The 25,063-nt window shown below is 45.1% G+C and overlaps 5 protein-coding genes across 7 annotated transcripts; 2 read left to right on the forward strand and 3 right to left on the reverse strand.

Annotated features, from left to right (window-relative positions):
* Positions 1–735: 735 nt before the first annotated feature.
* COQ5 (coenzyme Q5, methyltransferase) lies at positions 736–9,411 on the forward strand. Of its 2 annotated transcripts, XR_012652362.1 has the most exons (9): positions 736–917; positions 1,336–1,485; positions 1,921–2,145; positions 5,050–5,156; positions 6,833–6,921; positions 7,139–7,250; positions 7,366–8,555; positions 8,735–8,833; positions 9,373–9,411. XR_012652362.1 is itself a non-coding variant. In XM_075041760.1 (7 exons), the coding sequence occupies exons 1-7, from the start codon at positions 764–766 to the stop codon at positions 7,465–7,467; spliced, it is 939 nt and encodes a 312-aa protein (XP_074897861.1). In that variant the 5' UTR covers positions 736–763; the 3' UTR covers positions 7,468–8,687. The 2 variants fall into 2 exon arrangements, 1 of the variants encoding a protein (XP_074897861.1); XM_075041760.1 differs by lacking the exons at positions 8,735–8,833; positions 9,373–9,411 and having other exon boundaries at positions 7,366–8,687.
* LOC142037382 (dynein light chain 1, cytoplasmic) lies at positions 8,827–10,978 on the reverse strand. Of its 2 annotated transcripts, none has more exons than XM_075041767.1 (3): positions 10,864–10,978; positions 10,151–10,293; positions 8,827–9,040 (listed from the first exon to the last, which is right to left on the reverse strand). In XM_075041767.1, the coding sequence occupies exons 2-3, from the start codon at positions 10,280–10,282 to the stop codon at positions 8,903–8,905; spliced, it is 270 nt and encodes an 89-aa protein (XP_074897868.1). In that variant the 5' UTR covers positions 10,283–10,293; positions 10,864–10,978; the 3' UTR covers positions 8,827–8,902. The 2 variants fall into 2 exon arrangements, with proteins under 2 accessions (XP_074897868.1, XP_074897869.1); XM_075041768.1 differs by having other exon boundaries at positions 10,151–10,288; positions 10,864–10,947.
* A 5,539-nt stretch (positions 10,979–16,517) lies between these two features.
* On the reverse strand, positions 16,518–19,083 carry GATC (glutamyl-tRNA amidotransferase subunit C). Its single transcript, XM_075041762.1, has 4 exons — positions 18,866–19,083; positions 18,347–18,513; positions 17,834–17,937; positions 16,518–17,449 (listed from the first exon to the last, which is right to left on the reverse strand). Exons 1-4 carry the CDS (start codon positions 19,043–19,045, stop codon positions 17,394–17,396), a joined length of 507 nt encoding a protein of 168 aa, XP_074897863.1. The 5' UTR covers positions 19,046–19,083; the 3' UTR covers positions 16,518–17,393.
* Positions 19,079–22,368, forward strand: TRIAP1 (TP53 regulated inhibitor of apoptosis 1). The gene is made up of 2 exons (XM_075041770.1): positions 19,079–19,307; positions 19,758–22,368. Exons 1-2 carry the CDS (start codon positions 19,161–19,163, stop codon positions 19,839–19,841), a joined length of 231 nt encoding a protein of 76 aa, XP_074897871.1. The 5' UTR covers positions 19,079–19,160; the 3' UTR covers positions 19,842–22,368.
* Positions 22,369–22,665: 297 nt separating this feature from the next.
* Positions 22,666–24,140, reverse strand: COX6A1 (cytochrome c oxidase subunit 6A1). Its single transcript, XM_075041764.1, has 3 exons — positions 23,982–24,140; positions 23,478–23,617; positions 22,666–22,920 (listed from the first exon to the last, which is right to left on the reverse strand). Exons 1-3 carry the CDS (start codon positions 24,082–24,084, stop codon positions 22,834–22,836), a joined length of 330 nt encoding a protein of 109 aa, XP_074897865.1. The 5' UTR covers positions 24,085–24,140; the 3' UTR covers positions 22,666–22,833.
* Between the last annotated feature and the right edge of the window lie 923 nt (positions 24,141–25,063).

Consider the following 25,063-nt stretch of genomic DNA (forward strand, 5'->3'; position numbering starts at 1 on the left):
CATTTTATGTTTTGCTTAATTCTGCAGGTAAGATTTAGGAAAATCATGGTAGGGTCTGATGATGGCGCTAATACGTCCCAACGTGCAAAGAAGATATTGGCAAGGGAGGGCGACTCGTACTGGGGCAGTGCAGTCTCTGGTCTGATTTTTTAAGTGGGATGTAATCTTTCCTCAGAAAGGATTAAGTAACTTCTTTTTATCTACAAAGCTGACAATTTCTGAATGATTCAAAATAATGTGACAAGCGGGGCAGCTTTTGCAAAAGAACAGCAGAAAAGGTGCCTAATCTGTACTCATGTTCCTAACAGGCAACGTTTCAGTCCTCCCCTCGGTTCTTCAGAACCTACAAACCAACCCTCCCCCCTACTCCCCGTGAGGTTTTACTTTAGCCAGGAAACAGCAAAATTAAAAATCCAAAGAGGTTAGAGAAATTTATTTGCAAAATTACTCGAATATGTTGCGTGGGGCGTGTCGGTTTTTTTTCCCTGTCACGTCTATTCTACCAGGACAGATTCAAGCAGCCGGTAGCACCGGGATGTTCGGCGGCTGTTTCAGGCCAGAACTTAGGTCCCCCTCAAGCCGTGGAGAAGCCGGTACACCCTGGGTATAAATACCGCCTATGGGGCGCGGAACCCGAGTACGGAGCCCGGCCCCAGCCCGCCCCGGCTGGGCCGTTCCCGTCCCGGCGGGCCGCCTCCCGCCCCCGTGGGGCCGGCCGCGGCCGCGCCTTCCGCCGGTATTGCGGAGGTCGTGCCCTTACAAAATGGCGGCGGCGGGGCTCTGCCCGTACCGGGTGCTGCTCGCCCGCCGCGGCGGGGTTCTGCGGGCTCTCTGCGGCTCCGTGCGGGGCCTCGCCGCGGGGCCGGAGACGCACTTCGGCTTCCAGACCGTGACGGAGGCGGAGAGGAGGGAGAAAAGTGAGGGCAGCGGCGGGGTCGGCTGGGGAGCCGGGCGGAGCCCCGGGGGAGGGCGGGCTGGAACCTAACGGGGCAGCGGGCGCGCATCGGCTGAGGGAGTGGGGGGGTGCTGGGGATGTGTTTGGAGCTGGGCCGTTGGTTTGAGACGTTACCGGGAGTCTCGGTGAATAGTACTGGTGTTATGCCTGCTTGATTCTTCCCCTCGGCTCCGGAAGGGTTACGAGAAGAGGCTGTGTTTCTCCAGAGACGTTTGTCAGGCAACAGGCTTAGTAGGATGCGATCACTTTTTTTGAGTTTTCAGGTGGCTTTTCAGTTCCATGTCATGACAGACCTCCACGAGGCAGTAAGAGACACATTTTACCTCCACAGGAGCATTTTTAAGTAAATTGCATCTTATTCTTGTGTCTTTTCTTTGCAGTTTATCACGTCTTTGAAAGTGTGGCCAAGAAATATGATGTAATGAATGATTCAATGACTTTAGGGATTCATCGACTGTGGAAGGATATCCTCTTGCATAAAATGAACCCTTCTTCTGGAACACTTCTTCTTGATGTTGCTGGAGGAACAGGTAAATAATTTTGGTGAGTTCCACATGACAATGCTGCAGTTTTTGAACTGTTTGAGTCTGCTCAGACTCAAGTTGCCTAGCTTTTTTTTTTTCCTTCCCTCAGTTCCCTGTCTTTAAAACTAGCGCAGCATCTACTTGATTTCAAAGAGAAGGGTTGAGAGCTAACTTCTTTGCATTTTGAAATATCTTGCTCTAAGGCTCTGAAAGTTGTTATAGTACTGCCCTGATATGTTATGGAAAACTGTTTCCATTTGTAGGAAGTCATAGACTGTGTGTTTTTAATGTGTTACCTTTATATATTTTTAGATAGCTATATGCACACACATTCCCTCTCTCTCTATACTGTGTGTGGGTTTTATTTTTATAGCCTTATGTTCCAATTTCCTGGAGTCAGAAAACATTCCAAAACATGTATGTATCTTTTAAAACATGCAGGTGACATAGCCTTTCGATTTATTAATTACGTTCGCTCTGCACGAGAACGCCAGCTCCAGCGGAAGCTTAAGCACCATCAGAATTTATCGTGGCAGGAAATTTCTGAGAGTTACCAGGAAGACAAATTTAAGTCACTAGGGGATTCCCACGTGGTGGTCTGTGACATTAACAAAGAAATGTTAAAAGTTGGGAAGGAGAAAGCACAGCATCTTGGCTACTCCGAAGGTAAGTCATGCATTGTACCACTTCAGTAGTATGCCTGATAGCAAGAATTTGACTTATGATAGTCATCAGGTAATCACCACTTCAGGATTACAATATACATTATATAGCCATGGTCTATACTATAGTTGTGCTTGCATATTTGCCAGTGTTGAGTTACTTTTTCAGTGGGCATATATGTAGTATGTTGTTCAGATGTACAGTGATCCCCTTGAATAATACTTGAACTTTCAGAAATATATATGTGGCAATGTCCATGAGGTCTGATACCCAGCTATCCATCAAAATTGGTCAAATAATCTAAACCTGCTGTTTCTATCTGTGCAAATGAATCTGATTTTACTAAGGCAGATAATGCAAAAGAGCTCAGCCCTAGAATGATTACACTGAAGATGTTATAATGCATATTTTAAGAGTCAAGGCAGTAAATAAAAAATACAAGAACTAAAGTATATTGTGAACCTATGAAACTTTCCACAGTTAGAGCATATGCTGATAGTACTCAGAGAAACTGAATTATATTAAATGTTAGTTTGCAGGTCAATGGATTAATTCACTGATATCTAGAATTTGTTGGGGACTACGCCAATCCTGATTGAAAAGCCTGATTTTTAAGAAGTAAGACATAGAGAAAGAAGTCCTGCTTGTGGCTCAGTGTCTGTATGATAGTTTTTTATCCTCTCCTAGTTTATAGATATTTGGCAAATATTTTAGCAATGTAAAGTATACCAGAAAGTTCCCAAACTTTGTTTGCCTGGGTACCACCATTAGGAATGCCCTGGGCAGCCTCTGTGTGTGTTACAAGATCTGCATGTCCTTTCACTGCACACTGCTCCCACACCCCTGTTGGGACTCCCATCACAGCTGAAGCCAGTGAACCATCTAGCATATACTGCTCGCAGACAGCTCCTGGAACTACGGGTGTGTGTATGTGTGAGAAGATGGGGCCTTGCAAGAATGGTCCTCCAAGCAGGTACAAGTGAATTTCCTGCCTGCAGATTGTGTAGGCTGAAGGACATATGAAACAGCTCAGTAGCACAAAGGGGCTGAAAGAGAAGCTGGTGGCATAGGTTCTTTCAGCTGCTCTTGCTCCCTGCTGGTGGGTTACCCCAATCCATTGCCTGCCTGCCTCTCCCTTTGCTTTAAAAAATGAAATGATTGTGAAAGCATTGGTTCATCCAGCTCTGGGAGATTGCTTGTATCGTGCTTTTCTGAGCAGCTTGCCAGCCTGTCCAGAGCTGTTTCTATGCATCCTAGTTTAGGAACACCTGAACTGTATCAACATTGTAAGTATAAAAGCTTTGCAACCGTAGCTTAGGACCTGAAATAAAGCTTGATGCTGCCTGCCAGCTACTATAAATAAAGCATTTTGTTTAATTGGCTGCGCTTTTTAGGTGGTTTTGTGACTTACCTAATTATCAAAATGAGTATTATATTTTTTAACTTTCTTCCCTGTACATCATAGCTGTAGAAGCCCAGCTGTCTTATTGTTGCCTGGGTTGCTTTATGCCCCACTGTGCCACAATTCTGACTTATTCTTTTTCACTCTGTTGTTCAGCATACATCAATTTAATATGTCCTACCTTCTGTTTGTTGTAGTAATCTCATTTCTGAGCTTGTTTATCTGTTGATTGTCTGAGGGCTACTTTTTTTTTTTCTTCCATAAAATTGTAAGGGGCAGTTTTCTTTTACTGTGTTCCTATGTACATTCACCAATGTTGGGGGCTGTGCTTGCAGAAAAGAAACATGTGTTACACAATTGCTGATTGTGCATTTTGGCTAGCCAGGAATGGTAGGCTGTGCTGCAGGTGCCCCAGTTCCTCTTGTTGGACGCTCACAACCCCTTTTATGTATCCACTTAAAAACTCCTGGCCTGTGATTTTACTAAAGTGTATTCTGAAGTGCAGTTTTCCTGTAGCTCAAAAGCTTTTGATGCTCGCTTCTTAGGTGTCTTTTCAAACTGTCTATGTTTAAATAACACTTATAATTGCTGTCTTAATAATGTTATGTGCTGCTTTGCATACAATACTTTCTACAACTATGAATACATATATTTTGTAAAAATGAAATCTGAATGTCTCCTGGCAACAACTGTTTTCTCCTGTGTTTTGTCCTCTTCCATGTCACTTTCTAGCATACTGCTCTTTGAAATTGCTGATCTCTGTTGCAGAAGACTCCTGGGTTTTTCTGTTAGTTTTTTTTGGTTTGTGTTTGAGTCACCAAAACCAGTGACTTTAAGAACTATTAATTCTAAATTGAGCAGTCTTATTTCTGGTACAAATAACCTGGACATCTGTGCGCCACAGATAGACATGGCCTTGATTCACTGGATTTTTAGGAAGCAACACAGCTGCAACAGGATCACATACTGATAGTGCTGATGGAGGGAGTGTGGCTTTTCATGTTCCTCAATCTATGGATGCTTTCCAGCAAAATGTTTTAAGTGTTTTCACCATTGTTGCATGGCAAGACTTTAATCATTGTTTATAGTTATTCTTTGAGCAGAGATTTTTATTTTTTTTTTTTTCCAACTTCGCTACAAACAAATGGCAGCCAGTGTCTGGAAAGCTAGTTGCTTTCCACTACGATGCAAGATTTGGGTGAAATCTTTTTGGCAGACTAAGGCACTGTGAACACAACGTGTGTATATGCAGAAGAATGTTTTGGCTGATCTGTAACATTAACTACTTTGCTTGAAAGACAGCTGTATAGTACAGGGCCTTGAAAGCTTTCTGAGTATAGACCAAGGTGCCTTTCCTCCAACAAAAATGTAAAATTGAAATATTAGTTTAAAATACTACTTTATTCCAGAAGGAAATTATTATTAATAGAGAAGTTCTAGTCTTTCTGGAGCAGTCTGAGTTATATAAGGTCTGTTCAATACTGTATCCTTGGCTTTTACTACAGGTTTGTCCTGGGTGCTTGGGGATGCTGAAGAGTTGCCCTTTGATGATGATAAGTTTGATGTTTACACAATTGCCTTTGGAATCCGAAATGTAACTCGTATTGATTTGGTAAGTTGCTATAGTGTATCCTGATGTGGGGTCCTTATGATTCACCTAAGGTTTTTTATTCTAGCAGAAGAAGCAAAGGAAGAATTCCTTTGGATAAAGGAACATCTTTATCTACTCCTGAAGCATTTTAAATAAGTGGCATGTAGTGTGCAACTTAATTGCATTCTTCATTCAAACAAATTCCCCACCTTTGTCATAAACAGTTAGATTTATACTAGTTGCACCCAGTCCTTCCAGCTTGGCAAGCCACACGATCTCTTCTGAAGGCAAAAAGGGCTGAATGCTGCAGTCAGCCCCCACCTTCTCCTGACCTATGGTGTTACTGGATCTACACATGCACAGTGCACTCAGTCTGCGTGTCTCAAATCTTCCTGAAGCACCTGATCTATATCCCACCCACAGTGGGTCCAGCACTTCCTGCCCCATTCTGTTTGCCTGGCTGAGACAGCAGAGCTCCCAAAGCAGAGAGTGGGAACCAGCTGGCTGCTGGCACTGCTGCCATTGAACTAACCTGTTCAGCCCACTTCTGCTCAGTGTCTTTACACTGGTTGGTAGTAGTTTCCCATGAAGAATGAGTATGATTTTAATTAGGGTAAGTAGTACCCTTTGTTCTGAACAGTATCTGTCCTTCCAGAATGACTAGCTGTCTTGGAGGTGAAGATAAGTTAGATTACCTGTCTAGCTGGACTAGTTGTCTGTGTTTTGGAGGAGTGTGTTACAACTTGGCAATGCTCCTTCTATGGAAGGTGTAGCATTTGAATCCAAACCACCTTGAACTGTATGCCTTTGAACATGTCTTAATGTGGATGGCTTTTCACGATGCTTCGCCTACACCCTTCTGAAGCACAGGCTTTTTGCCTTCATGGATACAGCAGTCTGGTAGAATAGCTCCCTGGAGACCTGCCACAAAACACAGACAAGCCTCCAATTCTTTTATAGAGCTCCTGTCTGTGTATGTGTACTGTTTATATTTTATCCCTTAGGAACGTGAACAGTTGAAGCCAAGCAGGTGTACAACCTGCAGAAGTTCTTGAATACAACTCTGCTGTGCTCTTGTATGAAAAAAAAATACAGCTGTAAACAGAATTTTGTCTTGGTGGTTCTTCTTAAATATTTTATTTTGGATATAGGATGGAATTTTCAAAGTAGCCAAAGATTTTCTTCTTCCCTTTCCTTCCTCCCTCTTCTTACGCATGGCTTATCCAAAACCCAGTACAATTTCTTCTTTGATCCTCTGGGTGTGCCTCACAGTTGAGTAAATATTTTTTTATTTCTTTACAAAAAAACCAACCTATCATGCCCTCTTTTCATTTTCCGCTTCTTGTAGCTGAGTCACCTTCTCCCTTTTGGGTTTGGTCTGTAATTACAGGAGCTCTGCTGGCAAGCATTCATCAGGGAAAAACAAGAAAAATTGCAAACCTGACATGATAGTTTCAACGTAAAGCCTGGTATAAATCTATTTATGTAACAGCAAGAGTGTTTGTGGTTTGGTTTTGTAGTGTGTTTGGGTTTTTTTGTACTTGTTTTGGGATGCTTCTCCACAAGTAAATATTGGGGATTGCCAATCAGGATTCTGTTTACTCCCCTCAGTTCATCACTGAGTTGCCGTCATATGGCATGATCATAGGCAGGTGCTGTTCTACAGCAACAAACTTATCTCATCTGCTTTGTCTCAGGCACTTCAGGAGGCCTATCGTGTGCTGAAACCAGGAGGAAGATTCCTCTGCCTTGAATTTAGTCACGTCAGCAACCCTCTTCTTTCCAGGTAGGAACATGGTGACACTTCATGCAATGTCACAAGGCTTTCTTATTTGTACTCAGCCAGAATAAGAGATGGAGGGACTTTGAGGCTACCTCGTTGTGCACTTTTAAAAACAGATACAGACTCCATATAGCATAGTGGTACAGAGATCAACTTGTATTGGAGAGGGTTGGTTTTAAACTTGTTTGTATTAATCTGCATTTGCTGTCTGTCTGTGCAGGCTCTATGATCTATACAGTTTCCAGGTTATCCCTGTTCTGGGTGAGGTTATCGCTGGTGACTGGAAGTCTTACCAGTATCTCGTGGAGAGCATCCGACGTTTCCCCCCTCAGGTAAGACAGTATTTCTCTGAATTCACTAACACACAACACGGTCCCAGTGTAATCTTGCAGGCTGCTGGCTTATAGGCCTTCAGGTTGTTATAATTATGGAACTATTATTTTTCAGGAGGAGTTGAAGGCAATGATAGAAGATGCAGGCTTTTTTAAAGTGGATTATCAGAATTTAAACTCGGGCATTGTTGCCATTCACTCAGGTTTCAAACTGTGAGTCTACTATGTAGAAAACACAGGAAGTGTAATTTTCCTGAGGAATATGAAAGCTGTGGAATTTTAACACCATCAAGATTGAAGAGGAGTTTTAAGAACTTTGTGCAGTCAGACCCAGAAGAACGTCTGCTGCCTTTTCTCCCCCAAGAAACTTGCAGATGGAGTGACTCCTGTGGTGTTTCTTACACTTGCATTTCCCTTCAAGTGCAGCATAAAGGACATGGTCAAAACTCAGCAATGCTAACAGATGAAGCAACTTCAGTTACCAGTGGTGTGGATACAGAAATAGACTGAGTAGCCTTTGAATAAGATGCCTCCTGTTTTTTTTTTTTACTAAGCTTCAGGGAGGGTATCATACCAGTGAGAAGTAACTTGGATTTATTACATTTTTATTAAGCTGTCATTATCTTTGTCATGTGGACTTTAAGGGATTTTTTTCCCATGATTCCTTTACATCTTTCAAAGGCAAATGGAAGGCTTGTGAAATAAAACAGCTCTGTGTCAACTTTTTTCACTTAAGTTAATATTTTAACCTTTATAAGAAGGTTTCCTTTCTAAGAAAGGAATTTTTTTTCTGAAGAATGACTACATACCTATATTCTGGGATGAGATGACATGTTTTCACCTCCATACAAAATCATTTTGTCAAAGCTAGATGCATAACCTCTAAAGAACAGAAGGAAATGCACAGTATTTTTATGTAAATAAAACTGTTGAAGAACAGATGCTTCTGTAGCAGGATACAGGGCTAGATTAAAAAAAAAAAAACCTAGAGAAGGTAAATTACATTCTGAAGTGACAGGTATGTAATGAACTAGTATGAAAATTTCTCTCTTCTGAAAATTGGGAGATGAAAAGACTATTGCTTTTAACTTACCAATTCACTTAAAATCAGAAAAACAGCACCATGTATCTAAACTCCAGAATTTGCACTGGAGGTTGTGCATACTGAAAATATACTTACCAAGAATTGAAAAGCAGTCTCTCTTCTCTCTGGGAAACTATCTCCTGTTGTTCTCAGTTACTGACTGATGATGTATTCGTAGATCAGCCCAGGCTTCAGATGTGGATTTCAGGGAGGAAACAAAGGTGGGTATGTTCCTCCTTCATTCGCAATGGAATAAAGATGGTAATGTAAGCACTAAGAGGGCAGAAGGGTAAAGAAAACTCTTAAAGGATAAACTTGTTCCAACAGTTTTATTAGCAAAGCAGCTGTCTTTTAAAAGAAAATAAATACAAGGAAGACATTTTTGCCTTTTTTTTTATAGCCACAATGAAAATACCAGCTGCTACAGCAAAATCCCTGACTATTAACAATACAACAAAAGACCTGAAGATCAAGGTCCGTCTCCTCAGGAAGGCTGAAGGTAGGAGGCTGTTTGGAATTCGTGTGCAGTCCTGTAACCAGGTGCAAGTTTCAGTAACAGTCCATGGTTCTAACCAGACTTGAAAAGAAGAATAGCGACTTGGCCGAGGTAGAAGTAGATGAAGTGCTTGGTCTCATGAGTCACGTAGCTGCCAAAGTTCCTTCCCACGATGCAGTGCCAAGTGGGATTATATTTCTTGTCAAATTCCTACAGAAGAGAGAACTAGAAATTTAGCATTTTTGTGAGAACTGTACTAATATTGTCTAACAGGGTTTTTTTTGCAATATGTCACTTGTTAACAAGTATCACTTTTGGAAGAACGCAATTAAGGAGCAACATATGCTCTTAAGTGCAAGGATCATCTGTCACTTTAACTCATCTGCTGCTTAGTCAGACCCCCAAAAAAAAAAAAAGTGCTTCCAAGCTGCACAGGAATAAGCTTCAGACATATGTTTCGGGAAGTAACTTTTCTGCAAAGTCACACCATGATCTCAAACTGTAATTTTAAGAATTTCACTGCTTGTTCTGAATCTCTACAGATTAAGCCATTATTTTGACTTCAGTGGCTGTCTTCAACAAGGATGTTGAAAGGACTCTTGATGAAAAATTCTCTGCCACATGCTTGGTACCATTACCAGGTCATGAGACCATGTTCTTCCTACATGCTATAGTCAGGAGCCTGCTATGACTTTCAAATAAACTCATGTACGAATCTACTATGAGTAAAACTGTGCAGTCAGTGGTTGTGTAGTGCAGTATTTAACAGCCGTCAGCCGAAGAGACTTTTATGTGAGAGTATGCAAGACTTTGTGTTCTGCTTAACCATTCAACTACTTGCAGCTCCATTAGGCTCCCAGTAGGAGTCAGAGAGAAAATCTGACAAACTGGAAGCTATGAACCACCTGTTCTGCATTAGCATTAACAGTTTGTCTTACATGTGGTGGGGAAAAAGAAGCAAAACCAAACCACTTATTACAAGGTCAGCAAACCCCCACTTCTCAAATAGGCTCCATAGAGCCCCAGCTCATCAGTCACAGGGACAGTCAGCTGCCACTCTCTGTTCACCTGGACAATGGGACAGTGGCAGGAAAGGCTTAAGTAGAACGCACTGCAAGAGAAAAGCAGGAGGACCTGGAAAAGTCCATGCCGAGGGTGGGGAGAGGAACATAAAGACACCAGCCAACACAGAAAGTCCAACTCGATTATCTAGTGTCTCTGGAACTTGTTGCTCTAGAGCTACTTGCCTAGCAGCATTCTCCCTGCTTGATTTTTCATGTGCACAGAGATTTCATGAGGACACTACAAGCAAACATTTACCTTCTTTATGTGAGCAGCAATGTCCTTCTCGATGTTGTACTTCTCTAAGGCCTGAGTAGCACACTCCACAGAGTCTTGCTGCATCTCTTCAGACATGTCCGCATTCTTGATCACTGCCTTTCGATCGCTCATGATTGCCTGTTCTGAGCAAAGAAGAGAACAACTCGAAGCTGCAGGAGCAGCTGCCTGCCAGGATCTGCCTGCCAAGCAGTCACACAGGTACCATCCTTCCCAAGGAGCTCTCGGGCCCTGCAGCCTTTTCGCCGGGGGCGTCGGGGCACAGGCACAGCCCGCGCTCGGAGCCGCACGAACCAACGCCGGCTGCCCCGGCCCGGAGCGACACAAGCCCCGCCGGCCGCCGCCGCCGCCCTCCCAGCCCCTCCCCAGCTCGGCAGCCCCGGGAGAGGGCGCAGCCGCTGCGGCGCCCGGCCCCGCCGGCCTCCCCGTCCCGGGGCAGGCGGACGAAGCCCGGCACCCCCCGCCAAGGGCTCGGAGCCCCGCGCGGCCACAGGGAAGGCTCCCGCCTGCAGCTCCCGGGGAGGCGGCCGCTCTTCCAGGGCACGGGGGAGCCGCCGGGACACGCACCGCACCGGGCGACGCGAGGTGCCCGGGCTCCGGGACGGCTGAGGCACGGCGACCGGTGCCCGTGCCGGCACCCGTCCCGGTCTCTCTCAGGAGTCGCCCTCACCCCGCACCCTCGCCTCTCCCCTCACCGTTCGGCGGGCGCTGCGGGACCGGCGCTGGTGCGGAGCGGCGCGGCGGTGCGGTCTGCCCACTGCGCGCCGCGGCCACCACCGAGCGCCTCCAACCCCGCCCCCTCCGCACCACCTGCCAGCCATTGGTCACCGCCACCCCCTCGCCGAGCGCCCATTGGCCGTGGCCCGGCGCTCTCGTAGGATTTTACTGTCGCGTTTTCTTTCAGACCGGGATGCCTCGCGCCCGCGTCCGTTCCCATAGCGACGGGCTCGGCGGGGCTCGGCCTCTGGGGCGGCCCCCGGTCCCGCCGCAGGACGCGGGCCAGGTACCGGAGAGCAGGTCCCGCACGTCCCACAGAGCGCATGCTGTGCGGGACCTTGACGTAGATTTCAGCTGCGTACGGAACGGCCCCAGCCCCGGCTCCCGCGTACTCCTCTCTGTCGTCATCTGGCGATCCGGGGCAAAAAACCTGTTCCTTGAAGTATGCTCAGTCTCCAATGCGTTTACTGTGTCTGCCAGTTTCTGTAAAACACCTTTCCATAGTTGATACGTGGGCCCCAAAGGCCGTTTTATTACTCGCCCCAACCCAGATCTCAGAGACGCCGAATTTAACCCAGTAACCTCTGCAGCAGGCCCCTGTTTCTCTTTGAACTTTGAACAGCTCTTTCAGTAAGATGCCCTTTACTGAGAGGAAAGCCCACCCATGTTCGAGGAAGAAGTTCCATAGCTTATAAATGGCACTTCATCATCTTTTCTATTCACGTGTCTGTTTTCAATTTGTCTTTGTCTTTCAGACTAAGTGACCTCTGATAGAAATCTATTACCCATGTTTACTGAGTATGATCAAGTCAGCTCTAAACTTCATGCCTTTTGTGAACTGAATCCATCAGACTTCTTAAGTCTCATTTAAGGCATGTTTTGCAGACCTCACTATTTCTGCAACTCTCACCCCCCCCTTTTTTTTGGGGGGGGGGTGTTTTGGTTTGGTTTGGTTTTGGTTTAAATGAAGCAAGATGTTTTGGGACATCCCTAAGTGCTCTCTTTGGTTAGTTTCACTCTCCCTGGGGCACTTTCTGCTTATAGTCTTGTCAGCAGCTAGAAAATTGCTGTTGAATCTTCCATACCTGGTGATCTGTTAATAACAGGACTCTGAACCATGTCTATTGCAAACAGCAGAGGATGATTTAAAAAAGGTTTTCAAATACTGGTTGATGGGACTGCCATTTCCTTGTAGAAACAAAAAAGAGCAGTCATCCACCTCACATGAAATGCAAATATTTTTTCATATTCATACAGTGTAGTTACCTGCTCAGTGTCATTCATAGCAAAAGCAGCATAACTGGAAGCAACCTTTTGCTTTTGCAAACCTTGAGGTGACGTCAGGAGAATATACTGTCCCCAAAATATTAAAACTGGATAATGTAGTACTGCTGTCACTCTAGAGTATCTCAGAAGTAACTTCTGGCTGTAGCTCCCAGGTTTTAGCATTCCAATTAGAAGAGATGCAATTCACAACTTTGCTTTCTGTCTTGCCATCAGGAGCATGTGTTAGGGACAACTCTGAAAGTCATGAAATTAAGGGAATTTATCTGGTTTAATCCAGCAGAAGAAAGAGCGTAAGAGACCTTGTGTGCTAGCAACTTGAAGAAGCTTTGCATAGTCTCAGGGCCACAGTAAGCAATTAATTTACAGAACTTTGTTTAGTATCTGCAGCACTAGCAATGGTTCTTTGAGTACTAGACAGTTTTGTGCTGACAGAACTGAACCATTTAACAACCTTCCCAGGGCTTACAAGGAACTTCAGAAACACCCATGAATCTCTGAGGAGGTGGTTGTGTTTGGTAGCTGCAGGCAAATTTCTATGCATTTATTAAGAAACGGTTAGCTGAAGGAACAGATGTGATGACGACTGCAGGAAATGTCAGTGTGGGTGAGATACACATCGTTAACAAGATACATTAAAGCCTGAGATACACGGCTTTAAAGAGAAACATTAGAGCCTTACTTGTTAATCAAGAATATAAAAGTATAGTTTCCCTCAGGACAGAGCTGCAGGGGAAGGCAGAACAAATACACATAGGAGATGATAGCTGGAGTAGAGGAGGTGCCAAAGAAAATTGGGTAATGAATAAGGCATATCATGAGATTCCTCTTGCAGATGGAGGTTAGATTGCAAGCACTTTTCAGTTGAGGCCTTTTTTTGCTCTGTGTTGTATGCCATATCCCTATATCTAATACAGATTTTTCCTGGGGTTCCTAGTTACTATCAAAACATAAAATAATCACTATTAGCAATAAAACAACTTCCGTTTTCTTTTTTCCATAAAACTGAAGAAATCTCCACCTTGAAATTTTCTTTGTAAACCTGGAATTTATATGCTGGGGCTTCTAATCCAATTTTGTATGTTACAGATCTACATAGCAGTGGAAAAACCTTAGCAGGTTTAAGTCCAGTTATCTCCATGGTCTCCAGGGAAACTAGCTAGATACATCATCTTAGAATCTGGCCTCCTTTTGTTGTTTGTTTTTTTTTTAACCAAACAGATTTTTTTTTTCTTTTTGCCATATCTGTTAACCACTGAGAAAAGATTAGTTATTTCACAAATATACATTATATTTGCCTCACTGCAGTTACAAGGAATTTACAGGTAGTGATTTTATTACACGAGTCCTTAACTATACTTATTCACTTGCCAGGGTTTATAAACTGCATTGTGGCAGAATACTGCAAAGATCCGACCCAGATCCAGACCCACTTGCGTGTCAAGGCCCTGTGGTGAAAGCGGGTGAACAGGCACTACGAAGGGTGTCTTGTCCCTACCTCAGGGTGCAGCCAGGGCCCAGGGGGGCTTTGCGCCATCCTGTGGGGCACAGCACCCACCACATTAGACATACCAAGGGCAGGCTGAGGCACTAACTTATTCTGCCCCATAGGCAGCTCATCTGGCCTTTACGAGGGTTTCTGTTTTGCTGGTTGCAGGTGTCTGAGTCAGGGCTGTAATTCCCTTATTAGTGGTGAAGTTGCAACAAACCCCTTCATTAAAGAAATGTGTGTTTTCCACTTTAAATGCAGTTTGGGCTACAGGGAACAAGCATCAGGCAGTCTGTTCTCTCACTAGAGTGTGTGGGTAAGGGACTAGCAGTGAATTGGCAGTTTTAAGATTAGCCTGAGCTGTACTGGGAATGTGGTATTATCTTTGTCCAAATTGTTGGTTTGGTTGTTGCTTTTAAATAGTTACTTGATGATATGTTGGGTTGGAAGCTCCTGCAGCCATGCAGTTCACTCTCAAATTCCTCTCCTTTTTTCTATGTAAATAACATTGTCCCCATTCTCTCTGACTGTCAAAGGAGGCAGCCAAAATGGATAGAACAAGTGGGGATTTCTCAAACTGGGAATTCTCTGCTAACGTGCTTGTTGTATGGTGTGACTTGAGGTCTTTCCTTGTTGTGATTTATATATGCATCATAAATGACTTTTAGGCTGAGCTTATGTATTTGTAAAACTTCAGCATTTGCAGGGTCTGAATCTTGAAAAGCCTGAGACTAAAGCACTAATACAATGTTACAGCTTTGCATAGAATTGGATTAGTGGGGTTAAATAGATACTTTAATTCAACATCCTTGAAAGAATTCGAGTATCATAATAATTACATGTTTTATGCGTATGCATATATGTATATGTATGTGTGTATATTATGGAAGCTTAAACAAATAATGAAGTAGCTGCACAAATAAGAGTGGGACAAGTGTTTGCTCTCACTTCCTGCCAGAGAAATATGAAAAAAAATATCAGTTCCAGGAAAAAAAAGCAGTTCAAAGCTTACCAAACGTGCAGCCTTTGAGGGTAGTGAGTGAAAGTGGATCCTACCCAGTAGCTGTGATTTTTTTATAGCAGGAAAGACAGCTGTAGTCCTTTTCACTCAGCCTAGCTTTTCCATTAAATACATAGCAGATAATGAATGGCCTGAGAGAGAGCTTGTCAAAGCAGTTTGTACACATAGTATTAAGAGCAAGCCACTAATGGCTGAACCTAGTACCGGTACTATTCAAACTCTAGTAGTTTTTTCAGTGTTTTTCAAATTCTGATACTTCTAATATGCTTGGTAGACTTTTGAGATGTTAAGAAACAATGCACGTGTATCGTTAATCCCTAATTTGTATTATCTGTTGTTTGCAGGGATGTGGAAGATGCAGTTCGTGGGAGAATCGGTTGTCGTGGCCATGCTGAGAGGACTTCCTCTATCAGACAGCTGGCAGGACCTGAAGGGACACGTGCACCAAGCTGGTGGTATATATTATGCAGATGTACAGAAAGACGGAATGGGAGTAATGGCTTTTCTCTGCAGAAAGATACAGAACATGCACTGTGTAAGCTGGATGACATCAAGTTATGATCTCATGAGGTGAGTTTCTGCCCTCAGGGGAAGCATGTACCTGCACGGTCATGGAGGAGCCTACTTTCCTTCTCCCATCAGGCTCTCTAGAGCTTTAAGAGCAGACTCAGAACTGGTGATTAGTAGTATCCTATTACAACAACATCAGGGGTCTTTTCTAGCACTTCTGAAGATTCCACTGTGGCTCAGCACGTTATGATCTCTTATAGTGCATGGAGTTATGGTTGGAATACATAATTGCAGATTCTTAAACCTGTAGGTGGACAGGGCACCACCCAGGAAGAAAAGTTTGTTTTTCAGCTTTTAACTGCACTCTTTATGGCCTGAAAGTGAATGGTCTGGACTATTTGATTCTAGTTTGCTGCAGTATTCTTCTTTCAGCAGGTCTCTAGTTTTTCTCAGTGAGCTTTGGTTTATCTTGCCTCTGACTGTTGGAGTTTCTGTGAGGAAGCCTCAGCATTCTCTGCCAGGATGAGACAGTGACAAAGTAGGTTGTTTGCTAAAGCAGTCTCCCCAATTTGCCCAGCACAGCACCTCTTCCCATGGTGGTCTCCTGGCCTCTGAGCCAGTAAGGCAGAGGCAGGGAGGCTCATTTTGTTCTTGGAGCTGTGCTACTTCTTTGCAACCATTTCTTTACTGTGCCTGAGCTTTCTATGACAAACATCCCATCTGGGAGCTGATGGCTGAGGTGCTTGCCCCAGTGATTTCCTTACAGAATTTGAGATACTGGTACATGACTGTTACTTGAGGGTAACAGGCTGAGCCGGATAGTTAACTCTTAATTTTTGGCACCCTCTTGCAAACAGAAATAACCCTGTACTAATTCAGTCTATTTTTTTTCCCTCAAGATGGAAATTTTACAAGCCAAAACCAAAACTGAGCTGCAAGAAAAGCATCTAGAGCTGCACGCTCAAAGATATTTTACTTCTAGGATATTATCATAACAGTCTGGGAAATGGTTTCTACAACTCTGAGATCTAAAGTAAAAGTTCAGCATCCTTATAACCAAATTACAGCTAGTAAAGTGGTGCTGTTGAGGTGATGATTGCACGAGTTTGTAGAGCTGGAAACAGATTAAAGGTGAAGCCGTATCCAGAGCGGTATCTGCTAATCACACTTCTGCTTCTAATAAAGCTGTTGCTAGCTTCCTGCTAGCAATGTCTGCCTGCAACACTGAAGAGCACCAGGGTACTTAGATTTCTAAAACCTGTTCCAACAAAAAATGAAGGTGACAGTAGATATTTAGTTCACTGTGCCAACAGAATAAAAATGCCAAGTTCACAAGTAATTACATTCTTTATTTACAACAAGCTTAGCCACACAAGATGCTTTAAATAAACAACTGCAGTGCTTTGTTTGAAATGGAAGAATGGTTTAATCCAGAAAACATTGCTGGTGCTGCTGCAGATACATGTCTGGTGGACAGACATATTTACAGCAAAGTTTTTTTTTATTTTAGAGCAGCTATTTCTGTGCTTGAAAAGTACTTTCTCAGATTATGTACAACTCCAGGTATTTAATTTGTGAGAATAAAAATACAAAGTGGGAAATAGAAGGTAACCCACACAGATATGGAGCACAGAGATAAAATGGAAAAATTCAGTAGAATCACAATATTTGAGTGAATCATCTTCTCAGAGTGCCTTTTCTTCCATAATGAAAATCTGAGTTCTGTCCGTACATCACAGAGATACTCAGCAATGTTACAAACTCCTCCTCCATACCAGACTATTACTTCTGACAGGGTCAGAGTCGAGCTAAAGGTGCGAAATAGGCAAATACAGCCTTACAATCTCTCTTGTTTTCCTGACAAACTTGTTGAGGAAAAATATAGTGGTTTGGGTTTTTTAATCATTACCTTTTAATGTTCTCTTTTAAAGTCTTTAAGCCATTCGGTATCTTAAAGAGTAACATCAAATTCACTTTGCTAAGTAAAAGCACTAGCGTCATCTGTTGTGCTGCCTTCCAGCTTCATAAACATGGAATATTTCAGTAGCACTACTGAACTTTTTACACCTTCCTTATTCTGTAAATTGTCTTGCAAGTGCTCTTCTTTTGATCAAAATACATGCCAGGGTATTTCAGCTGTGACTGCACAAAACTTGTTTTTTCCAAATAAAATACCGAAACGGTGTTTGGGTTCTGGGCTTTCACTAAGAGCCCTGCAGAAAAGTCTCTCGTTCTTCTAGCTTTGGTAAAGGGATGTTACCTGATAGAAAACAAAAAGAAAGTTGTGTGAGACCAGGTCTAAGTTACCTTCTGGGTAGTACAACTTAGCACAAAAGCGCTTCTCCAGTTTATTCTGAGTATGTACAGGCAGCTTAAATTTCCTGAGCAAGCAAGGAGAGTAAGTCCTGTCCAACTTCCTGTCAATAACTGCTCAACATGTGCAGTAACTTTAGAGTAAGATTACCTTCTGTACTGCTTTTGGACCAATAGATTGCCAACTGTTTTATACAGGTGGCTACAGTTATTTATTTTAGTACATCCTTATTACTAGCTAGTATTTTTGAAAGTAAATGCAGCTATGGTGGGTTATACTCCTCAGGTTAATTCAAGCAAGATTAAGAGGTTTTTATAAGCAAGACAATACCTGGTGGGGCTACAAAATATTCCTCTACTTTCTCTCTGGCATTTTGCAGTAGCTCTTTCGTGCAGTTGCCTTCTGTAACATCATCTTCTCTGAGATACAGACACCTGAAGAACAAAGATTACTAGCCTGTCTTTAAGCTATTCTATGAATATGAAGTAGCAAGTGTGGCTTATTTCTAAACTGGGTTTTGGGCTTAAGTAAGCAGTAAGACAAGTATTGGATCATTTTGAAACACCTAAGAATGCCACTGACAGATATCTGGGGAGCAGCGTGTGCAGATCATTCATGACAAGTAAGGTGCACAAAGGAACCAGAGTTCACCTTTGCTATGCTTACATGTAAAGATCATGGGTGCCAGTGACATCCTCCTTCCACACAAAACCACGGTAAGACTCTTCTGTAAGCAAAGGGGCCAAATGCATAACCAGGGTGATTCCCAGGGGAAAAAAAAAGTTACAAAAATAAATAGTTTGATAGATGAATAGTTAAAAGGAGGCTGCTGTGATTCATTACCTGTCCTCCAGGACTGAATCCATCGGTTCTACGCCATCGGTGTTTACTTCATGAAGCTGATCAGCAAACTGGATTGCTTTCTGCAGCCGCTCTACACCCTCTGAATCACGGAAATCAACCAAGGCCAGGCGTTCCAAGTGATCCAGCACTTCCACCGTCACTTTTTGCTGTACAAAGAGACAAATACGGACAAAAAAGGGCAAAGGTGAGCAAGTTTAATACAGCGCTACTTTTCTTTAACTGAAAACTCGCTACATGGCAAACCCCTGAGTTTACATCTACTGGGAGACGCCGATTTCTTGTACTTTCCCGGAAAATGAACTTTAATCAAACTCCTATTTTTTCCTCCTCCTGACCTCGCACCTAGCGCAGGGCAAACCGGACCTGGCGCTCGTTCCGGTACCTCCGCCCGGGGCAGCGGAGGGCCGGCAAGGAGGAACGGCCGGGAGCCGTGCTCCGGGGCCGCACTCGTCCCTCCCGTCCTCCTCCCGGGCGCCGCTCCGGCGGGGCCGCCCCTACCTGCGGGGGCGACCGCTGCTCGCCCTGCTCCCACGCCGGGCGCGGGGGGACATGCGCGGGGGACGCGGCCCGGGCAGCAGGGACCCGCACCGGCGGCGCCGGCGGCAGCAGCGGCGGCCGCCGCTCCCGGGCCGCACCGGGCGCGGCGCGGAGCCACCGGCCGAGGTAGAGCGTCCGCATCGCGCAGGATAACGGCGGCGCCCCGGTACGTCACTTCTCCGCGCCGGAAGCACGTCAAGAGCGGCGGAGCCGCCGGCCCCGGCGCGGTGCGAGAAGGGGCCGCTCGGCCGCCGCGATGAACAGCGTGGGCGAAGCTTGCACCGAGCTGAAGCGCGAGTACGACCAGTGCTTCAACCGCTGGTTCGCCGAGAAGTTCCTCAAGGGCGAGAGCGCCGGGGACCCCTGCGGGCAGCTCTTCAAGCGTTACCAGCTCTGCGTGCAGGTGCGTCCGCCGGCCGCGCCGCCGTTGCGGCACACGGGTAGCCCTCACGCCGCTCCGCGTCCCGCCCGTTCGCTTTCCGCCCCGAGCCTTCTTCCACCGGACTTCACTCTTCTTACCGTAGTCCCGGGAGGAGCCCGCGGCTGCGCACCCCACCGCGCTGCTCCGGATTTTCTCCTGTGTCCGTCGGTCATGACGTGTAAATACTTTACAGGTGTCTCTTGCTGTGTTTTTCTCGTTCATGTAACTTCTTAAGCCTGCTGGTTTAGAGGCTGTAGCACGTTTGTGTGACGGGATCCGGACTGCATCTCTAACACTGAAGCTTTATCCAAGCCAGCTTTAAGACTACTTTTTCTAGATCGTGTTTTGTACCAAAGATTACGTCACTTGGCACTATAAAGAAGTGTTGAGTTTTTCTTTTGTTTTTCTTCTTTTTGTTTTTCTTCTTTTCAGAAAGCGATCAAGGAGAAGGACATACCCATTGAAGGCCTGGAGTTCATGGGCCCAAGCAAAGGAAAAACTGAAAACTCCTCTTGACCTCAGCTGTATGGATGGAGTCACTAATACGAGCCTTTGGACTAAGCAACATCACCAGGCATACGACTAGACGCCAGCTGGATGAGACCTTTGTTAAGCTGCTTTCTAGGAAGAGAGGAATCTTCTCTATTTGTAAAAACAGCCACAAAAAAACCCAAAACAAACAAACAAAAAACCTGGATCATGTGGTAACTACTGCCTCCTTTTCAGTGAATTTTGGTGGTGGTGGTTCAGCATCTAACAGCGTGAAAAGCCGTTTGAACTAACTTCCTATTGAATGTACTCTATAATGGGAGAATGCTTCTTAGAGTGGGCTGAGATAGTAGTTGCTTTGTGACCGATTTCTCTTGCTTATTTATATAACACCTGAAGTGTTTAAAAAGAATACGAAGGAGGTTGATTTACTTTGTCTTGTCCCTATGCTGCTGAATTTTGGTGGAAGAAGTTTGTTTTATATGATCCTGAATGCTGAGGGGCGGAAGTGTTGTTTTGTATCAGCAACAGAGATGGTATAAAAGCACTCTATTGGACCTGCAATAACTTAGCTAAAATAAATATAACCAAGTTATATTTTGTTCAAGTAAATAACTGTCCAGTAAAACCTGAGTGTGACCTCTAGGAGGGACAGAGGTGGCCTGCAACAGAAGCTGAAGAGGACACTTTTAATGCAGAGGGTACTTCTTCAGCCTTTTCTGAGGTACTGAAACAATCCTGAACTTGAATTCTCTCTTTTAGCATTATCCGTTACTGCAGTAAAACTGCAGCACAGCCCTGGCTGCCCTTTTCCACACTACCACAAAGCGCCAGGCTGGCCATGATCACTGTTAGACTTTTGCTTGTGGTAGTTAAAAGCCTGTGTTGAATGAGGGAAACAGGGGGTTGAAGCTTGACAGCTGATAATGTTAGAAGCCCCAGCTGCCACTTGGGAATCTCACCTGCTCACGACGCTGCTCCTGAACTGTGTGTGTACTTTACACCTAGGAAAGCAAACAAAAGTTATTTGTGCTGGCTTGTAAACTGCAGAAATGCTTGCAGCAACTAGCAAAAAGGTGTTTGGAAGAGAAGCAAGGGATCTGGATCCATCCCATCCAGTGGCCCTGTAAGCACTGTGGTGGGTGAGGAGATTTCCATTGATCCTCATACCAGGGATGGGGAGAAGCTGTCCCCTCTCATTACACTAACACAGGTGAAAGAGTAAAAAAATACTATGGCCTGGGGACAAAAGAGAAGTCAACTTCCTAATTCTCCTAGATTTACAGTGAGGAAAAAAAGTGAGCTTCACTCTCTTTGCTTTTAAGCACTACCTGAAGGATCATTCAGAATTTTTACTTTTTTAAAAAACTAAAAAAAGTGCGGTTCTCAAATATAATAGCTCGCTTGTCTGCACTACAGCCCCTGAGTAATGACCCCAGACACTGGGAGTAGTGTGAGGCTTATGCAGAAGATCAGGAACTGCAACAGACTGGGGCCGTCGTTCCCTGTGTCTTCAGCGATGGCCTAAACACAGCAGCTGGAGCGCAGTCAGGTAGCCTGGGTCAGCCACACTCCTGTTCTCAGGTGCATGAGAGCTAGTGTGATGTCAGTATGGGGATTAAATGTAGCACTTAAAAACCAAGCTGTTGACACTTAAACTGCTGGGTCACTCAGGTGTAAATCAAAATAGTAAGCTAAGGGAAAGGTCTTTCTAAGAGCACCGTAAATAGCATTTTGGGGACTGTCAAGTATGCAGCTTTTTTCTTAAGGAATAACACATAACCAGTTTGCTTTTCTATGATCTTCATCTAGGAAGAAAGGTAGTGTCATTTTTGTCAGTTAGCTTTAAAACAACTGGGCTCATCAGTGCTTTATTCTATGCTTTTAATGCAGAAAAGCTTGTCTTGGCATTCATTTTACTAGTAAGTGGGTGAAATAAATTGCATTGCAACGTGGGAAGGGTGTCCCACAGCGCCCACTTTGAGATTTGCACTTGCCATCCATCACTCCGTTCAGCAGCAAGATGCTAAGTCAGCTGGTGCATTCTTCCTTTTGGAAAAAACAGTATTAATGACAGCTAAGACATAGCTCTCTCTTTCATACTATGCAAAAAAATATAGAAGTTGCAGAAGGACTTGGAAAACGGTTGACTTGCAGAGAGGAAAAACTTCAAAACTAATATTGTACTGGAACAGACTCGGAGCTTTAAAGTTGACTGTCAACTATGGAAGATAATTAAGCTCTTCTAGGTTAAGAAGCTTCCAAGTGACACAGGATACATTATACAGGCATACGCAGTGGAGTAAAAATTGTGTTTTCATTTGTAAGACCTGTATGGAGACTTTCTGCAATCAGACTGCAGCTTTACGAAAAGCAGAGTTGTGAGCAACATACGTGCTGATATACTAGAAAATGTGAGAGCTGAAGATTAACACTGTTAAGGCACACAGAGCTTAATTAAACATCTTCACTGCCACTCCCTCCCCCAGAAGGAGCTAAGAGAAAATTGCCTTCATGACTGTTAATAAATATTGCAATAGCTGATTACGAAAAATGTGCTTCAGTATATACTGAATTTTAATCTACAGCATTAGCCTGATACCTGTTCATCTGGCTGCGAGCTGTGGGTTTACAGGGATCAGTTAAACCAGACGTGAAGAATATGAAATTAAGTAGTGTCCTATGCTGAGTGTGTTTCTGTTGTTAGTGTTATCAGATACAGGAGCAGGTATTCAGGCAGGCAAACCCCTTTCCTTCTGCACTGTATCTGTGGGAAGCCTCAATGTTTAAGCAAGTGCTGAACTAAAGAACTTCTAAGGATTCAGATTAACAAAGATGTCAGATCCTAAACTCAAGTTCAGAGTTGTTTATTTAAAGGACCTTTACGCAAGTACAGACAGAGTATACAAGTACATTCAGCTTCATCACAGAAGGAATGTAGAGTTTCTTAAGTGATGGTTCCCACAAAACATTCTGGTCCAAGACAGGAAGAGCCAAAGTTCTGGCTGTGGTCAGGATCTTAGTTTTCATCTTCATAACCGGTTGGGAGAGCATTAACGTGGGGGTTGTGGAATAGAGTTTTGTTCCCGTCACCCCAGGGGAAAGGCTGTTGAAGGAAGAAAGAAAATAAACCAGTGGCAGCTAACTGAATGATCTATACAGCACAGGAGATCAACAGCAGTATGGACTCAAACATCACACAGCTTGATGGGCTGATGCATTAAGCAAGCTGGCATCTATTCCCAGGCTGTAGGAAGCAAGAGCTGGAAAAACAGTCTCCCTTAGCTGAGAGCCGCCCTCTCTAGACAACAAGACCTTTGTTCTTGGTTAAACATCAACTGCACTATGCTATGAAGACCCCAGTTTTTAGAATTTGGGATCTCCTCTGTTAGCTTCTAGATCTGTATTAGGTTTAGGTAAATACAGCAGCTCCAGGACTGAAATGTTTTCTTGGGGATGGGAAGGCCTGTGAATATCACAGGTACTTCATCTGAGCTGGGAGAAACTCTTCTGCTGCCTCCAAAACAAAGCTGTGAATTAAGATCACAGCTACGTACGCAGCGCCTCATGTAGCAAAGAAAGCAAGTGACACTGTACTAATCTCAGATGAAGCTCTACAATCACGGAAGAAAAGAGGGCCTTAAACAGAGCAGGTGAACGTACCTTGGTCCTGATCCGGAGGTGAGTGTAAGGAACAAACTCGGGTCTCTCGTGCTCGTGGTGTGCTTTCAAGTAGCAGTTCAGCATGCAAACGCCAACACCGGGCAGAGCCACCACGTAGCTCAAGAGCTTCCACAGGCGGGCTAGTAGGAAGCGTTACATGAATTAGAACAATAATCACCATTTCCATTAGTGCCAAGCGACCGGAGAGCATGTTAAATGCAATTAGTACATTAATGAGGAATTACGCTCAACGTCCCTCATCACAGCGCAAGTCTCCCTCCCTGTTTTGAACAGGGAGACGAGGCAGCTCCCCTCTCTCGCGGGGATCCCGGGCTCACAGCTCTCCGGGTGAGACTACCGCCCTTCGCCCGGGCTCGCACCGCCGGCGCCTGCCGAGCGCCCCCGGTTCCGCGGCGCAGCCCCGTTCGCCGCGAAGGGCAGCGGCTGTCAAGGACAGCCGGCAGCGGGCCCCGACTACGTCCTCGCCCCGAAAAGCCCCGTTACCTCCTCCGGCTTCATGGGCCGCGGCCGACATGCTCCGCCCCGGCAAAGAGCGCGGGGCGGCGGCGCCGAGCAGCAACCGGGAGACCCTTCCGAGCGCCGCCATCCCCCCCGCGACCTCGGGCCCCCACCGGAACCGGAAGTCCGACGGCGGCCGGCAGGGGACACGGCAGCTGCGCGCACCGCCGCCCGCCGCCTCCGAGCATGCGCGCTCCGCTCCCACCGCGAGCCTGACCTTGAGCGGCCGCGGGCTGCGGCCGCCTTGCTGCGCATGCGCCATCGCTCGGCGGGGAGGGGGAGGGAGGAGCCGTTAGTGACGTGGGCGGCGCCGCGTGTCGTTAATGAGGGGGGGGAACGGGCGCCATTTTGGTGCTGAGGGGTGGGGGTGACGCGTAGCCTGGACCGCTTGGGGGGAGGCTGCCCTGCGAGCACCCCCGGAGCTCTGGGGACAGGGAGGGTGCGGGAGAGCGCTGGGGGGGGGGGGTCCCGGGTGTGAGGGGACCGGAGGGCTCGTCCTGCGGGGCTGGTCTGGCAGCCGGGCAGCTGTGACACAGCTCTCCAGAGTAGACGGAAACCTACTGATCTATGACATTGTGTACAGAGAAAGTTGGGGAGGGGTGTCTGCCACTGCGGATGTCCATGAGTGAGTTTCAGAGGCTGTGGGCGATGTAGGTGGCCCAGGAGACAGGCCTGGTGTCCTGCGTAGAATTTCCTGGTGGTGAAGGGATTGCACACCTGTATTTGAGTTTCTTTTATGCAACAGCAGAGGAGGGCTGTTAGATTTGTTAATGCGACTTTTTCAAGTTAGGGACCGATCCCATCACTGGGATATAAAACCTGTTTCAATCATGACAATAAAAAGATGTTTGTCATTAATGAAATGCAGTTTTGTAACCACTAATGTTTTAATTATGTGGATTCCTGGGATGATCCTGCTGAAATAATAACACCACTTGAATGAACACAAGATCTCCAGAAAAAAAAAAAAAATTGTAATTAGTTTGCAAATATTTAGATCCTATTTTATTATAATTCTTTATTGGAGCCTGATGGTTGGCTGCTTGACCTTTGGTAGAAGCCATGTA

This window comes from Buteo buteo, chromosome 11, assembly GCF_964188355.1.
Source record: "Buteo buteo chromosome 11, bButBut1.hap1.1, whole genome shotgun sequence".
NCBI lineage: Eukaryota > Metazoa > Chordata > Aves > Accipitriformes > Accipitridae > Buteo > Buteo buteo.

Excerpts from the sequence above, each read along its gene's own strand:
- COX6A1 (XM_075041764.1), bottom strand. The coding sequence starts at position 24,084 with ATGGCGGCGCTCGGAAGGGTCTCCCGGTTGCTGCTCGGCGCCGCCGCC. Across the intron at positions 23,618-23,981 it reads GGCCCATGAAGCCGGAGGAG|CCCGCCTGTGGAAGCTCTTG; the intron begins GTAACGGGGCTT and ends GCTTCCTACTAG. Across the intron at positions 22,921-23,477 it reads ACCTCCGGATCAGGACCAAG|CCTTTCCCCTGGGGTGACGG; the intron begins GTACGTTCACCT and ends TTCCTTCAACAG.
- LOC142037382 (XM_075041767.1), bottom strand. The coding sequence starts at position 10,282 with ATGAGCGATCGAAAGGCAGTGATCAAGAATGCGGACATGTCTGAAGAG. Across the intron at positions 9,041-10,150 it reads TTGCTGCTCACATAAAGAAG|GAATTTGACAAGAAATATAA; the intron begins GTAAATGTTTGC and ends TCTCTTCTGTAG.
- COQ5 (XM_075041760.1), top strand. The coding sequence starts at position 764 with ATGGCGGCGGCGGGGCTCTGCCCGTACCGGGTGCTGCTCGCCCGCCGC. Across the intron at positions 2,146-5,049 it reads GCATCTTGGCTACTCCGAAG|GTTTGTCCTGGGTGCTTGGG; the intron begins GTAAGTCATGCA and ends CTTTTACTACAG. Across the intron at positions 6,922-7,138 it reads AGCAACCCTCTTCTTTCCAG|GCTCTATGATCTATACAGTT; the intron begins GTAGGAACATGG and ends CTGTCTGTGCAG.
- GATC (XM_075041762.1), bottom strand. The coding sequence starts at position 19,045 with ATGCGGACGCTCTACCTCGGCCGGTGGCTCCGCGCCGCGCCCGGTGCG. Across the intron at positions 17,938-18,346 it reads GATTCAGTCCTGGAGGACAG|GTGTCTGTATCTCAGAGAAG; the intron begins GTAATGAATCAC and ends TTTGTTCTTCAG. Across the intron at positions 17,450-17,833 it reads ATATTTTGTAGCCCCACCAG|GTAACATCCCTTTACCAAAG; the intron begins GTATTGTCTTGC and ends GTTTTCTATCAG.
- TRIAP1 (XM_075041770.1), top strand. The coding sequence starts at position 19,161 with ATGAACAGCGTGGGCGAAGCTTGCACCGAGCTGAAGCGCGAGTACGAC. Across the intron at positions 19,308-19,757 it reads GTTACCAGCTCTGCGTGCAG|AAAGCGATCAAGGAGAAGGA; the intron begins GTGCGTCCGCCG and ends TCTTCTTTTCAG.